Consider the following 16,122-nt stretch of genomic DNA (forward strand, 5'->3'; position numbering starts at 1 on the left):
CCCATCCCCATCCTCAGCATCCCAATTATGGGTATTTCCAAGGAAGTAAGGATCCTTTCCCAGTTTTCTCCCAAATCAAGTCCAGGAAGTTGCCTTCCTCCCTGGCCCCAGATGCCCTTGTGGCAATGGATGAGGCTTTTCCTTTATGGTGCTGTTTAACAGAAATGGTGGAGGTTAAAGGTTGAATTGCTACCAAGACTTCAGGCATTAACTTCTTCCCACACTTCTTGGTCCCTCTACTTTAGTTTCAGGCTTCCTAATCCCTAGCCTGGGGCTTGGAGGTCTCCTGAGGTTGCTCAGCCAACTCATTACCCTCATCCCCCATTCCCCCTACCCACCAGTCACACGGATTGTGCGGGTAATTGGACAGCCTCGGGGCAACATGCTCTTGGTGGGCATTGGGGGCAGCGGGCGCCAGAGTCTGGCCCGCTTGGCCTCATCCATCTGCGAGTACATCACCTTCCAGATCGAGGTCACCAAACATTATCGGAAGCAGGAGTTCCGAGAAGGTACAGCTGGGTTTCTGACATGGAGGAGCGTTTGGGGCTAGAGTGAAAGATCAGATGCCTGACTTTCTGCAATGACAAGAGAGAGGGGAGATGGCAGCCAGATAGTGAGGGGTACCAGGCCCATGTGGGCTATAGGATGGTGGTGTGTATGTACTGAGGGCTGGGGTAGGGTTCCTAAATCTCAGAAGAGCAATAAGGGACAGGATGGTAAATCTGAAGAGTCTGTCTGTCCCCTTTTCCTCTTTCCCTCATCTGGTCCAGATATCAAGCGTCTGTATCGCCAGGCTGGGGTAGAGCTCAAGGCCACATCCTTCCTTTTCGTGGACACCCAAATTGCTGATGAATCATTCCTAGAGGACATTAACAACATCCTCAGCTCAGGCGAGGTCCCCAATCTCTACAAGACTGATGAATTTGAAGAGGTATGATCCCTTCCACACCCATTACCATTTGGTTCTTGGCCTTCCCAACTAACCCCTGAAGAAGCACAAATCCCAGAGTAGGCTACTGTGGCACCTCCTCTGTCCATCCCCCCATTAGGTAGAAGAGCTGCTCCTCTTCAGCCATCTTCCCTCAAGGGACTCTGTTGGACAGAGCTCCTTTAAAACCCACACCTTCTCAGCCCAGCCTCACTTGCTGCCCTCTCTGGTTCTGCCATTGAAACTTCAGCCCTCTGACTGTGTAATTTCTGTGCAGATCCAGGCACACATCATAGACCAGGCCCGGGCAGAACAGGTACCTGAGTCCTCTGACAGCCTCTTCGCCTACCTCATTGAACGCGTGCGGAACAACCTGCACATCGTTCTCTGCCTCAGCCCTGTGGGCGACCCCTTCAGGTGACTCCTGGTATAGCCTTCTTCTCGTGCCATGCCCAGCCCCCTTCAGGGGTCCTCCTCCCCTCTTTTGGCCTCCCATACCTTCTGAGAGTGAGTCTCATGAACAGCACCAGCCTCTCCTGCCTGGCACACCCCATCTCCTTTCCGTAGACCATGCTTTCTTTCAGGAAGTTCCTGCAGCTTACATGAGAGTCATCAACTCTCTTCTGGTATGACTAGCTTTTTTTGAGTGGTGGTTTTTTGTTTTGTTTTTTAATTTTTTTTTAAAGATTTTATTTTTCCTTTTTCTCCCAAGCCCCCAGGTACATAGTTGTGTATTTCTTAGTTGTGGGTCCTTCTAGTTGTGGCATGTGGGATGCCGCCTCAGCATGGCTTGACAAGCGGTGCCATGTCCGCGCCCAGGATCCAAACGGGTGAAACCCTGGGCCACTGAAGCAAAGCGCACAAACCCAACCACTCAGCCACGGGGCCGGCCCCTGTTTTTTAATTTTTAATTGTGGTTGAAAAACACATAACCTAGAATTTGCCGTCTTAACCATTTTTAAGTGTACAGTTCAGTAGTGTTAAGTATATTCACGTTGTTGTGCAACAGATCTCTAGAACTTTCTCATCTTGCAAAGCTGAAACTCTATACTCATTGAACAACTTCCCATTTCTCCCATCCCCTAGCCTCTGGCGACCACCATTCTACTTTCTGTTTCTGTGAGTGATTATTCTAGATACTTCTAGATAAGTGGAATCATACAGTATTTGTTTTTTTGTGACTTGCTTATTTTGCTTTGTTATGTGACTTGTAGCATGTAACAGGATTTCTTTCCTGTTTAAGGCTGAATAATATTGTATTGTGTGTATATACACCACATTTTGTTTATCCATTCTTCATATTACTAGATTTTTAAGGGCATCAGAAAGTAGGAGGAGGACAGAGAACTTGTGCAGAGAGGCAATTTGGGCTACTTTTTTTCTTCATTTTTATGCTATATGGTGTATTACCACGTACCAGGCACTGTGCTAAGCATTTTGTGTGTCACCTCATTGCATCCTCAATCCTAGTTAGTATTTTTTGTTATTCCCATTTTGGAGATGAGGAAACTGACGTTCAAAAGGTTAGATCATTTGCCCAAGATCCACACCTGGAAGGTGTGGAACCAGGTCTTTCTGACCCCAGAATCTGTTTCTAAATACCATACTGAACTAGCTCTGAGGGGAACAGAATCTGGACAAGGAGAAACAGGAGCATGAAGATGAGGCATTTAGGTTCCCAGAAAGTGGGAGGACCTTTGACGAAGCCAGTAGCCAGAGGCTATCTGCAAATGGACTTAACTGCCTCTCAAAACCCCTCACCAGGAACTGGATCCGCCAGTACCCGGCCTTGGTGAACTGCACAACCATCAACTGGTTCTCAGAGTGGCCCCGCGAGGCCCTGCTGGAGGTGGCTGAGAAGTACCTGGTGGGAGTAGACCTGGGAACGCAAGAGAATGTGAGACCCTCCTCTCATCTCTCATCATACCCCTGCACCTCCCCCCATTGCTGTTCTCCCTCTGCCTTTACTCTCTGTTTTACATCCTTTATTCATGGCCTCAGATCCACAGGAAGGTGGCCCAGATCTTTGTCACCATGCACTGGTCAGTGGCTCAGTATTCCCAGAAGATGCTGTTGGAACTGCGAAGATACAACTACGTCACACCCACCAACTACCTGGAACTTGTGTCTGGATATAAGAAGTATGAAGAAAGAGTAGCGACATGGAGGGCCAGGGAGCTTGGTGTCTTTTGAGGGTGATTGGTGAAATGATGTAATGGAAAATATCCAGGAGCTGGCCAAGGGGACCCATTCCAGGACTGGGGTGCTGATGTGGAATGGCAGAGATGCAAGGGGTCTTAATTCTGCCCAGGAAGTTAATAAAAGAGAGATGGGGTTTCCAGGGGGCATGGCCATCTCTGGAGCCTTCTGGCTATGACCCCTCTCCACACTCCCTTTGTCCTTATTTTCTGGAATGATGTTTCTTTTTTTCCATAACATATATACCCAGTCCTCTCCTCTCTGCCTTTAATGTCTTCTAGACTTTCCATCATGGCTTGACGAGCAGTGCCATGTCCACGCCCAGGATCCAAACGGGCGAAACCCTGGGCCCGTTAATACAATTCATTAAGTTGTATTGAGTGTCTTTTATGTGCATAGCACAATAATAGTTTGCTTTGAAGGATATAAGGGAAACATAAAAAAAAACCCACCTCATTTATTGGATTCAGTATTTTAATCAAGGTGGAGAAAAAGCCATTTGTAATAAGAATAATAGTCAACATTTATTCATTAACACACATTTTTTAAGCACCTACTATATGCTAGGCACCATTCTAGATACTCACAATATACCAGTTAATGAATAAAGTCCTTGCCTTCCCTGGGTGCATACATTCTAAGCCTACATTCTCTTTACTATGTGCTGGTCACTGTGCTAAGCCCTTTACATGCATTTTCTCACTGTGAGTGTTAAAACTTTTTGAATGAGTTGCCAACATTTAACACTTGGCAGCCTTAGAAAAATCCGTATTTCCAGCTTCTCTTTACAAATCAGAAATTGTGGCAATACTGAGCCCACATTCAATCTCACATGGAGAAAACAGGCTGGAGCCCAGGGATGGGCCCCCTCCCTGAGATGGGTTTGTGTCTTCTGGTTCACTGCAGCCCCCTGCCTGCTGCACAGTGGGGAAGAGTGGGAGATTCTCAAGCAGGAAAGTGGTGTGATGAAAACAGTATCTAGCAAGCTGATTTTGACACTGGTGTGCAGAATAAATCAGCAGGAGGAGAGTCTGGAAGCAGGAAGACCAGTTGGGAAGTTGTTGGCAATGATGCAGGCAGAAAGTGATAAAAATCTGACTAGAGTGGTGGCGGTGGGGGCAACAGAAAGGAAGACAGGGACTAGAGACACACTGGGAAGGGAGACTATATAGGCCACTCTCCTCTCTGGGAGCCCAGGAACCTCTCTGCTCCTCTCCAGGCACCTTATCCTACTCTTTTCTCCAGGTTGCTGGGAGAGAAGCGACAGGAGCTGCTGGACCAGGCCAATAAACTGCGAACAGGATTGTCTAAGATCGATGAAACTAGGGAAAAGGTGGAAGTGATGTCTTTGGAGCTGGAGGATGCCAAGAAAAAGGTTGCTGAGTTCCAGAAACAGTGTGAGGAGTACCTAGTCATCATTGTACAGCAGAAGCGGGAAGCAGATGAGCAGCAGAAGGTGGGGGGCCGCACACTGGTCCAGCCCTTCACGCCCCCCTACTACCAGTGCCCACCAGGCAGAGGCTCCCTGGTCTCCATCTAGTTACTGTGTCAGCGGATTCATGTTCCGCTCCTCAGATCTTCTTTAGCTTCATCTTTCATCATTATCATCAACACTGTCACCCCCAGTTTTGCCCAAGGTGGAGACAAAACCCTCGTCCTCTTCATCCCTAGGCTGTCACAGCCAATAGTGAGAAGATTGCAGTTGAGGAAGTCAAGTGCCAGTTACTGGCTGACAATGCCCAGAAGGATCTAGAAGAGGCACTGCCAGCCCTGGAAGAAGCCATGCGGGTATTGGGACTGGAGGGCCCAGGGAAGGGAACGGGGCCAGCCTTCTTTGTCCTCAAAGTACCTGGGGAAGTGGGAAGAAGAGGGGGTGCCTCAGCTGGGTCCTGTCTCCATAAAGGACCTGGCTTGCCGCCTGAGTTGACTCTGGCCCTGCTCCCTAAATTAATCCCTTTTCCCAGGCCCTGGAGTCTCTGAACAAGAAGGATATAGGAGAGATCAAGTCTTATGGACGGCCCCCCGCCCAAGTGGAGATAGTGATGCAGGCAGTCATGATTCTCCGAGGCAATGAGCCCACTTGGGCAGAGGCCAAGAGGCAGCTAGGTAAGCTAGAGAATCAAGAGAGAATTAACATCAACGCTCCCAATGTTTATTAATCATCTGCTGTGCATCAGGCACTTGCAGAGACAGAGATGAATGAGGCATTGTACCGACCCTCAAGAGCAGAGGGCCTAGGAGGAAAGAGAAGACATAAATATCAGTTAAGATTCTTTGGTTGTAAGTAACAGAAAACAACTCATCTTAATTTAAGCCCCCCAAAAAGGGAAATTTTCATAAAGGTATAGGAATGTATCGCAGAATCCAAAGACAAGAATGCCTTTGGGCCCCCAAAAAGGGCAAGAGTCAGAAAAAGGAAAACAAGGTTCTTTCTCTTTCACTTTTGTGGTTTTCTCTGGTTTGAGTTCCCCTGGTAGAACATAGCCTGCAAGCTGTAGTGTGGCGACCCCTGCCCTATATGCAAGGATATAGACAGAATGATGTTGGGGTGGTTTGGCTGAGAGTATTCAAGGTGAGTGATGGGAGATGAGGCTAGGAAGATTGTGGAGGGCCCTGGGGGCTTCAACCTTCTAGAGAAGGGAGCAAGGTCAGCGGAAGGAATGCAGGATGAGGTCAGATATTCTGACCTTAGGAACTGAGCCCAGGAAAAATGTGGCCATGCCTTAGCAGTGGAGGTGAAACCTGGACAAGGAGGGTGGCATTAGGTCCTCTGGCTGAGGCCCCCAATGTTCATCCCACAGGGGAACAGAACTTCATCAAGTCACTGATCCACTTTGATAAAGACAATATCTCAGATAAGGTTCTGAAGAAAATTGGGGCCTACTGCGCCCAGCCTGACTTCCAGCCTGACATCATTGGCCGGGTCTCCAGTGCTGCCAAGTCCCTCTGCATGTGGGTACGGGCCATGGAGGTAAGCAGTGGTGGGGGTGGGGTGGGAAGCAGGGAGGCAGGCTTGGGAAGAGGGCGATGCACACAGGAGAAAGCTGGAGGAGTGGAAGACCCAGGTGGGCAGGACGGGTCACCAGCGGGTGAGTGGGTGGGTGGGCAGGCCACACTGCAGCCTGGCTGTCTCCCTGCAGCTGTATGGGCGGCTGTATCGGGTGGTGGAGCCCAAGCGGATCCGAATGAATGCTGCGTTGGCCCAGCTTCAGGAGAAGCAAGCAGCACTGGCTGAGGCCCAGGAAAAGCTGCGGGAGGTGAGCCTCACACCCTTCTTTTCCTGGGTGGTCTCTCTCCCTGGTTTCAAGGATGCTTCATTACCGTTTAGTTTTCCCCATCTAATTCTACTCCCCTCTCCCTTCCAGACCTGTCTGCCTCCCATTCTATGGCCTGTTTAGATGAGCTGCCTCTGGCTCAGAAAGCTAAGCCTATTGCAGAGGATTATAAAGGCACAGAGGGCGCTGTTCCCGGGGAGCCCTTCCAAAGATTGATTGGGAGCTGGCCATCTCTGTCATGGCCTTTGGAGATGGGCCCTGAGATATTAACTGAGGAAATCTGTGTGGCAAAGCTGTCTTTGCTGGAGGAGTGGTGCAAGAGTGTCGCATTGCTGCTGTGGACCAGGAGGAATGTGAAGGCCTCTGAGCAAGTGCTTGATGGGGGAACGGGGTCCTCCCAGAGATAGCGGGGTTACTTATTGTGAGCAGGCTAGATATACCAGAAGGTGATTTCCTAGAAGATATATGCACAGGTGACTCTCAAACAAGGTAGAATGTAAAGTGCTATTATCAAAAGAGTTCAAAATTCTTCCAGTCTATCAATATCTCTATCATTGATTTCACATGGTTTAAAATTCAAAAGGTACGAAAGAGTGTCCAGTAAGAACTCTCCCTGCCATCTTCTGCTCTCTAGCCACTCAGCTCCCCTCCCTTGAAAGCAATCAATATTACAAATTCTTGTTTATCCATCCAGGGGTGTTCTATGCTTACATAAGCATTTTCCCCAATTTTTTTACATCATACACACTGTTCTGCACTTTCCTATCTTACTTACCTATATTTTGAGGATTGTTCTCTATTAGTATATAAAGAGTTTCTGCTTTCTTTTTACTGCTGCATGGTATCCCAGTGGATGGCTATCCCATCATTTATTTAACCATTTCCCTCTTCGATGGAAATATTCATCGTTTCCAATTTTTGATTTTCACTTATCCTCTAACTTTGTTGATGCTATCTTTTTTGTTTCTTTGTTTGAGGAAGATTAGCCCTGAGCTAACATCTGCTGCCAATCCTCCTCTTTTTGCTGAGGAAGACTGGCCCTGAGCTAACATCTGTGCCCATCCTCCTCTACTTTATATGTGGGACACCTACCACAGCATGGATTGCCAAGCTGTGCCATGTCCACACCCGGGATCCGAACCGGCGGAACGTTTGCACTTAACTGCTGCACCACTGGGCCGGCCCCGATGCTATCTTTATATAGAAGTTTTAAATTTTTACATAACTGAAGCTGGTCATACCACTTCAAAATGTTTTAACCAAAACCAACTGTAAAGAAGATCCAGGTCCAACCTCTTCAGATGGAATGAGGAGCCCAAGGGTTAGTGAGTGACTTGCTAATTACCGCCAGAGCTAGAATCCATGTTTCCTGACTCCACACCCATCGCCACCACAGTTCATCCCTGCCTTTTCCCGCCGCAGGCGCCTTTACTCTCAGAAGTGAAGCTGCCCTTCACGCCTCTTCTGATTCCGTCTGCAGGATCAAGCAGGCTGGGCGAGTGGGCATCTGTCTGCACACGCTCCTCCACTGCCCTGGCCTTTCTGCCATTTGCACCTCCCAACCCCTCCTGAGACCTTCGCTCTTTCGTTCTCTCCTTTTCAAGTGTGAATAATCACAGGTGTGGCAATCCATTTGGAAAGGTTTCTCACCCCTGGATGAGTCATATCCTGGGCCACATAATTATGGATTTTTCCCTTCATATGTGAAAAAATGAGACCTCTAGGGTCAGCTGCCAATAACATCATTCACTGGACGAATATGCATGGAGCATCCAGTGTTAGGTCTCTGGTGAGGGATCCACACCCCACCTTGAGAAACCCTAATTGATAAGAGTAAGCAGACGGGGAACCACAATTTCTTTTTGTTACTGAAAAGGCTGTGAAGTGTAAGAGCCAAGGCACCTTTTAACAGAACCTCAGAACCAGGCGCTCACCCATCCACCTGGAGATAGCACTGTGCTGATGCTGAGCACCCCAGGCCAAATGTCTAAGAGTCTCTGGTAGAGCCTGGAAATCAGCATTTTGAAAACTTCCCTGCAAGAGCCAACGAGAGTTGGGAAAGCAGGTACAGCGCTAGGGCCCAGAAGTCTGGAAAGAGGCCCAGGGACCACGTATATTACATGTCAACCCAAATCGTGAGTGAATCATTTTAGCCATTACTCACTTGCTTGGGGCCCTGAAAATATATTTTCTCCAGGCCTGATTTTGGCATGCAGTGAAAGTTATAAACTATTGGCTTAGAAATTGCCTCAGAAGGCTCTGAAATGGGTCAGAACAGAATCTTAATCTAATTCAAGGCAATTGTATACCCAAGGTTGAAAATTCACTTTCTTTCCAATTTCCCATTCCAAATTATGTCTAGTCACATTGCCCAACACAGTATATCAGAGGTTATGCAGTGAGATTAAATGACAACATTAAAAGGCTACAATAATAACAATCACAGAAATTCCACAAATTTGAATATAACCCCTAGGAGGAAATTAAATTTCAAGGATTAAATCTCTTTGTAAACTAAAGTCCAAATAAATTAAAATCTGAAATCAAATTATCTTGCTTTCATGAGTTAAGAATCTAGAATCCAGGGGCCAGCCCTGTGGCCTAGTGGTTAAGTTCGGCATGTTCCACTCTGGCAACCTGGGTTTGTGGGTTCAGATCCTGAGAGCAGACCTACACCACTCATCAGCCGTGTTGTGGCAGTGACCCACATACAAAATAGAGGAAGACAGGCACAGATGTTAGCTCAGGGCAAATATTCCTCAAGCAAAAAAAAAAAAAAAAAAATCTGGAATCCAACATTGTTAAGTTGGATCCTCCCAAATTTCTTATTCTGCTCAGTCTCAGCTGAAGGGTTCTTAGTGTCTGGGTAGAATCAGTTTCTTTAAATTATAATCTGGGCTGTCACTCAAATGGAAGTAGATGTTGTTCCCGCAGGACCTCAGAGGCTGCATTAGTTCAAAATCAACTCTCTCATGAGCATCATTTGAAAATAAAAATGAATTTGAGGAGTTAATAAGACATACATGACTTCCAGATAAAATTATATTCCCAGAAACCAGTTGTTATTATTGCCTTGAAGACCAGAGTAGAAATTCAGTAACATTTTCAGGAACGAGCATACATGGAGAAAATCTTGGTTTTAGCTCCACTAGGATGTCAGTTATTTGAAAACCATGACCCGTGAACTTAAATTAAACTGGCAGAAGCCTCCAGCACTAGATTAATATGAGATATAATCCAACCAATAAGTATTTACCGTATTGGAGGGGGTTGGAAATCCACACATGCATATCTTCTTTTTGGGGGGTTATCATGGTAAAATACACATAAAATTTACCATTGTAACCATTTTAAAGTACATAAATCAATGGCATGAAGTACATTCGCCTTGTTGTGCAGCCATCACACTATCTAGTTCCAGAGCTTTGTCATCACCCCAAACTGAAACCCTGTGTGCATCCTTTTAATTTCAGTTTCCCCCTTGAGCTCGGTTCCCCACTCTGTGTCCTGATCCAGCATGGCCTGTCCTGCAGCACAGTGGCTAACACTGCTGTCTCTCTGTGGAGTTGCTGAGGCCTACGCAAACTGCCTCTTCAGGAAGGCTTTCACCTTGTCCCCATCCTTATTTCAACTGGAAAACTACCTTCAGCAGATTCCTGAACTGCAGCTGCTGTTGATGCTGCTGAAGCCTGTGTCCCGGGGCCTTGTGGGGAACAGCCTCAAGACATGGCTTTCCTCCCCTTTTGAATCCCTAAGTTTCTCAGGCATGTTCCCTTAAGGCATAGGTAATACCTGCATGCCCACCTGCCCTAACTGTATCACCTGGAATCTCAGCCAAAATGGAATACTGCCAGCTCATAGTCTGTGGACAAGCCACATGCATTTCAGGTCAGTCCCACCACAATTGCCTCCTTATCCCAGAATAAAAAAAGCAATAATGGGATAGCTGATCTGGTGCTTGGCCTGGCAGAAACCATTTAAAGCTAGAACCTGTAGTATACACACAACTGACTGCCTTGTAGTTTAAAAGCAGCAAATCTTTCTGTCCATCAGTGCCTAAAAATGATCTGATCACACTTCAACTTAGCAATATCAGACTGTTTCTGTGTTGTAGCTATAGCAGCTTTTATCCTGAGCCCCCCACCCCCCCTTAGTTAAGGCCACCTTTGCAGACCACATCTTTCCTTTGCCCAAGCCCAGTTTCCTTGAAGCTGCCCTGCTTCAAACATTCCCGCCTCTATAAAAATAGCTGCTCACCTGTGGACAAAGCTGAAGCCATCTGCCAAGGTCAAGATAATGCAGGGTTTGCTTTAAGACTTTCACTCAGGCTACACAGGTTAAAAGTTGACCACACAAGGGTACAAACCCACCAGGCCTAACATGAGCCTCTACAAATCACCTAAGTTAAAACACCTGTCCACACCCCAAGTCTGCCGGTGAGACTCCGAGCCCCACCGAAAGCTTCTTAATGGGTTTTCTGGTCTGTAGTACACTCTTGAGGGGATCTAAGAACTAGCAGCCTTCTTCCATGCCTAGGTTCTAAGCAAAGTGAGAAATAAAACTAAAGGCATTTGGCCAAAATATCACCTTTAAAGGCTAGGTTGGAGGATGTGGCTGACATCTGTGGGGGAGGAGCCCCGCTGGTAGTGACCCCATATCCAGACAAGACTTATCCAGTCTTGGGCATTGCTGGTGGCGCAGAGTAGAACTTGTGCTTGCCCCTAAAAGGAAAGGGGCTGAGCACAGATGAGCATTTTATTCTTCCTAGTTTATTCTTCCCACTTTTACCAATCAGATCAGTCATGCACCTCCCCTGGAGAAGGGGTGAGTAAAGGCATGGAGGAAGTCATTCAACATATAAGGGAATGACCAAGGTAAAAATTTATAACAAAACATGACCCCAGAGGAAAAACAAGCCCAGAGACAATTCAGGTTACAGAGAAGAATTTAAAAAGCAAACCTAGGGGCTGGCCCAGTGGTGTAGTGGTTAAGTTCACACACTCTGCTTCAGCAGCCCAGGGTTCTCTGGTTTGGATCCCTGGCATGGACCAACACACTGCTCATCAAGCCATGCTGTGGCAGCATCCCACATACAAAGTAGAGGAAGATGGGCACAGATGTTAGCTCAAGGACAATCTTCCTCAAGCAAAAAGAGGAAGATTATCAACAGATGTTAGCTCAGGGCGAATCTTCCTCACACACACACACAAAAAGAGCATACCTAGGGGCTGGCCCCGTGGCCGAGTGGTTAAGTTCGCATGCTCCGCTGCAGGCGGCCCAGTGTTTCGTTGATTCGGATCCTGGGCGCGGACATGGCACTGCTCATCAAGCCATGCTGAGGCGGCGTCCCGCGTGCCACAACTAGAAGGACCCACAATGAAGAGTATACAACTATGTACTGGGGGGCTTTGGGGAGAAAAAGGAAAAAAATAAAATCTTTAAAAAAAAAAAAGAGCATACCTAGCCTAACTGGTATCATCAACGAGTGATTAAGGAAGAAATGACATCCAAAAAACAAAAGTAGAATAAGAGAAAAATTCTAACTAGAGAAAAAGAAAGAATTCTGGGAAATGTTAAAATGATCAAAGTATGACGTTCAGTAGAAAGGTAGGAGGATAGATTCAAGGAAAATAATACAAAAAAAACCTCCCCAAAAACATGAGAGATATAAAAGACACAATCCAACCAATAAAAATTTCTGAAAGAGAAAACATGTAACCAGGGGTAATAGGAAAATATTTAACAGCCAGTTCAGCAGGCGCTGTGACCTATCAGAACGTGCCTCAGCCACAAGCAGCAGCTCAGCTAGCTGCCCGGTTCACACTGGGTACCAGCCCAGGTCATAATAACACCAACACTGTTTATGACGTTCGACCTTAAAATCAACCTAGAGATAAAGCACAGATGACTGATTGTGGCTTCTGAATGGAAATGTTATCAATCTTGACAATATAAAAATAAAAGCAAAAGTTGGGAGGTGGATGTAGCTGGGGGTTGAGGGAAAGATAAGGCAATGCTTCTGTAGTAGATAAAACAAGGTTTTAACATGTTACTTAAAATTATAAAGGTAACCAGGAGAAGATCTAAAAGTATTAGGAGTAGGGAGAAAGAGGTGGGGTGGAGCTATAGGAGAATCAGATCTTCATCTGTCATCGCATAGAGTCAATAGAAATCGTCTAAAATGGAATAAACCAGGAAACAGCAGTGTAGAATACAGTCACGCGTCGCTTAACGACGGGGACACTTTCTGAGAAATGCATTGTTAGGTGATTTCGTCGTTGTGTGAATATCATCGTGTACTCACACAAACCTAGATGGTACAGCTGACTACACACCTAGGCTACATGGTACTAATCTTATGGGAGCACTGTCGTCTAACGCGGTCTGTTGTTGACTGAAGTGTCGTTGTGTGGTGCATGCCTGTATGCGCGTATATTTAGAGAATGCCTCTGCAAGAACAGTCAAGGAACAGGTTGCTTGGCTACCTCAAGAAGGGAGGTGGGTGAATGGAAAGCAGGGTTGAGAGGAAGACTTCTCATGCTCTTATGCCTTTTGAATTGTTAAGTTACTTATTTACAAAGTAAAATTAAAATAAAAAAGAAACAGCAGCGTCGGGGCTGGCCCCGTGGCCGAGCGGTTAAGTTCGCGCGCTCCGCTGCAGGCGGCACAGTGTTTCGTTGGTTCGAATCCTGGGCGCGGACACGACACTGCTCATCAAACCACGCTGAGGCAGCGTCCCACATGCCACAACTAGAAGGACCCACAACAAAGAATATACAACTATGTACTGGGGGGCTTTGGGGAGAAAAAGGAAAAAATAAAATCTTTAAAAAAAAAAAAAAAAAAAAAAAAAAAAAGAAACAGCAGCGTCAAGATGTGCTTCTGCTTGTACAAGGATATTCATTACCGCATCGTTAATAATAGAAAATGTTGGAAAGACACAAATGTCCATCAGTAGGAGACTTGTTCCATAAATTATGGTTCAATCATACACAAAATTATTTGCAGCTGTTAAAAAGAATGAGGCCGCTTGACAAGAACTGATTTGGAGACAAGTGGAAAATAGTAAAGTACAGAATAGTGTTATTGTATGTTACCATTTATCTTTATGAAAAAAATTCATCCGTTCAAGAAATACTTACTGAGTGCTGGGCACTATTCTAGGTCTAAGGATTCAGTGGTGAATAAGGCCCTGCCCCCGTGGTGCTTATATCCTCTTTATTATTGATGGACTCTGCATGTGGACTCTGTCTAGAAAGCCACACTAGAAACTGGTGATAGTGGTTCCTTCTCGGGCTGGTGCTGGGGGCTGGGGTCATTGGTGAGAGAAAGATGGACTTGTCACTGGATACGCTTTTGTTCCTTTAGAATGTCAATTTGAGTGAACATATTTGGTTCTCAAAAAAAGACATAAATAGGAAAAGTTATTTTATAAAAAAGATAAAGATGTTAAGTGTGATAATAGTGTTATGATTATATAGGAAAATGTCCCTTTTTAAAAAGAGAAACATTATGAGGTATTTAGCCTTGAAATATCATGAGTTTGTAATTTACTAAGATACTTTGGCAAAAAACAAGTAGATGGAATAAATGTAGCAAAATGTTAACTGTTAAATCGAGATGATGGGTATATAGGTATTCATTATATTATTCTTTTTCCTAGGTTTGAAATTTTTCATGTTAATTTTTAATTAAAAAGATTAAAACTGTAAAAATTTAAAAATAGATTTATATATATATATTTAAATAGTGGCATAAGCATAATATCTGGAGATATGGAGGTAACTACCAGAAGAAATAAAAAGAGAAGTGGTTAAAAAACAATTTGCTACTGAGCATGGGACTGGGAGTGGAAAAGGTGGGCTAGAGGACTATTGCTTTTTACCTCTTCTATTATATTATTTGAGTTTTTAATCTCATGCATATATTTCTTGCATAAAAAGTAAAAACAGTGAAGATAACACGACACGCAAAATCAATAGTAAAATATAGAACTATCAAGGGGGCTGGCTGCCTCCCCACAGACAGATCTCCACGGGAAGCCAAATTATAATCAGAATGTTGCCGATGGGCATGGACTCAGCACAGAGAGGTGGTCACGTGAACCTGATAACAGGTGCCTTGCAGCAAAGACTGTCAGATGCATGGCTTCCATCAGGGTTAAACCCAACCCACGTGTGCGGGGGGCCAGGGCGTCCCTCTCCCTCTAGGCACCCAGCCAGCACTTCCTCTGAGTGGCGCAGCTGGCCACACCCCTTCTGAGCGACACCTTCTTTCTTTAGATGTTAATACCTTCTCATAGATTACCACCAAGACTTGACCTATAAGCCGCCCTGTCACTCAAAGGTGACATTTTGAATTTCCACTTTGCTTTGAAGACTATTTCTTGGAGAGTCATCTATCCCATTTCCAGGTTCTTGGAGGTCAACCTCAATTGTTGGGCCCAGGTACTGCTTGCTTGCTACATGCCAGGCATTGTGCTACCATCCACATTTATCCTTACAACAGCCGGATGAGGCTCACTCAGTAAATGAGGGCAAGGATCTGAACACTCTGCATTATTGCAGGCTGTGTCTCCCCGTGGGGATGGCAGCAGGAAAGGGAACTAACAGTAATCGTGTGCATACTGTGTGCCAGGCACATAGTGTAACGCCAGCCCCTGATTCCTCATCATGAAAAGGATGTGTGACACAGCGTGTTACTGTTTGCCAGTCAGGCACATACAGCGTCTAGGAAATGCTTAATCAGTCCTTGACTTCAGATTTGAGTAATATATTCCAACCTCAACAGAGCCCACGGGGTGGCGATGAGTTGAGGGAGGTTGGTCTCTAGTAGGAGAAGCTCTTCCCAGGTCCCCGTCTCTGGTGTGGGACCTTGGATCTGGGCCTATTTCTTGAATGGACTCACTCCTCTCTCCAATGGCTCCTGGGTTCATTGCTAGCTTTTTCCTCCTCTCTCAAAGTCCCACCTTAGGTATGGCCTCTGGCACGGAGTGGCAGTTATTTTTGTGCTGTCTGATCCTCTCTTGCCAACACATCTTTTGTGGTTTGTTATGCTGCATGAGGTCTGTCTACCCAGCCTGGAGTTTCATTACCAAATGGTTTCCAGGCTCAAGGAAAGAGTGGTGGAAGGAAGGGAAAGAAAACTCATCTTATCACACATATTATATCTTGTTTTCTCCTTACAACAACCCTATAGGGTAGGTGTTATTATTCTTATTTTGCACATGAGGAAACTGAGGCTCAAAGAGATCAGTTTACCCAACGTCATACAGCCACAAAACGGCAGATTGGTGATTTGAACCCTGAACAGTTGGCCTCAAGCCCTGTGTTTGATCCTGCACTCTGATCCCTCCCAGGTGGCTGAGAAACTGGAGATGCTGAAGAAACAGTACGATGAGAAGCTGGCACAGAAGGAGGAGCTTCGCAAGAAGTCTGAGGAGATGGAGATGAAGCTGGAGCGAGCTGGGCTGTTGGTGTCTGGGTTGGCTGGTGAGAAGGCCCGATGGGAGGAGACAGTACAGGTGAGATCACTTGTACCACCTGGCTCTCCTTCCTCCCTGCCCACTGGTTCCAAGAGCTCTCATCCCCTTCAGGTTGAGGGACAGTCAGGGAAAACGGGGACACCCAGGTGTAGGGACAACCAAGAATAGGGGATGCGAGTTCTTCCCCTCTCCTTCCTCATCTTTGGTGAGAAGAGTGGAAGGAAAGACTTTTGGTA

At 46.0% G+C, this 16,122-nt stretch overlaps 1 protein-coding gene across 4 annotated transcripts in view; it reads left to right on the forward strand.

Annotated features, from left to right (window-relative positions):
• DNAH2 (dynein axonemal heavy chain 2) overlaps positions 1-16,122 on the forward strand; it is a 106,045-nt gene that overhangs the window by 69,279 nt on the left and 20,644 nt on the right. For all 4 annotated transcript variants that reach the window (XR_011423478.1, XM_070228102.1, XM_023653714.2 and 1 more), the window contains 11 exons: positions 342-509; positions 771-931; positions 1,206-1,345; positions 2,693-2,825; positions 2,930-3,069; positions 4,373-4,583; positions 4,799-4,915; positions 5,092-5,233; positions 5,929-6,098; positions 6,268-6,384; positions 15,761-15,925. Coding sequence is in view for 3 of the 4 variants with exons in the window: in XM_070228102.1 (XP_070084203.1) it covers positions 342-509; positions 771-931; positions 1,206-1,345; positions 2,693-2,825; positions 2,930-3,069; positions 4,373-4,583; positions 4,799-4,915; positions 5,092-5,233; positions 5,929-6,098; positions 6,268-6,384; positions 15,761-15,925 (1,664 nt within the window). In the remaining variant the exon portion in view is untranslated. The remainder of the gene's footprint in view (positions 1-341; positions 510-770; positions 932-1,205; positions 1,346-2,692; positions 2,826-2,929; positions 3,070-4,372; positions 4,584-4,798; positions 4,916-5,091; positions 5,234-5,928; positions 6,099-6,267; positions 6,385-15,760; positions 15,926-16,122) is intronic.

The sequence above is a fragment of the Equus caballus genome, chromosome 11, assembly GCF_041296265.1.
Source record: "Equus caballus isolate H_3958 breed thoroughbred chromosome 11, TB-T2T, whole genome shotgun sequence".
NCBI lineage: Eukaryota > Metazoa > Chordata > Mammalia > Perissodactyla > Equidae > Equus > Equus caballus.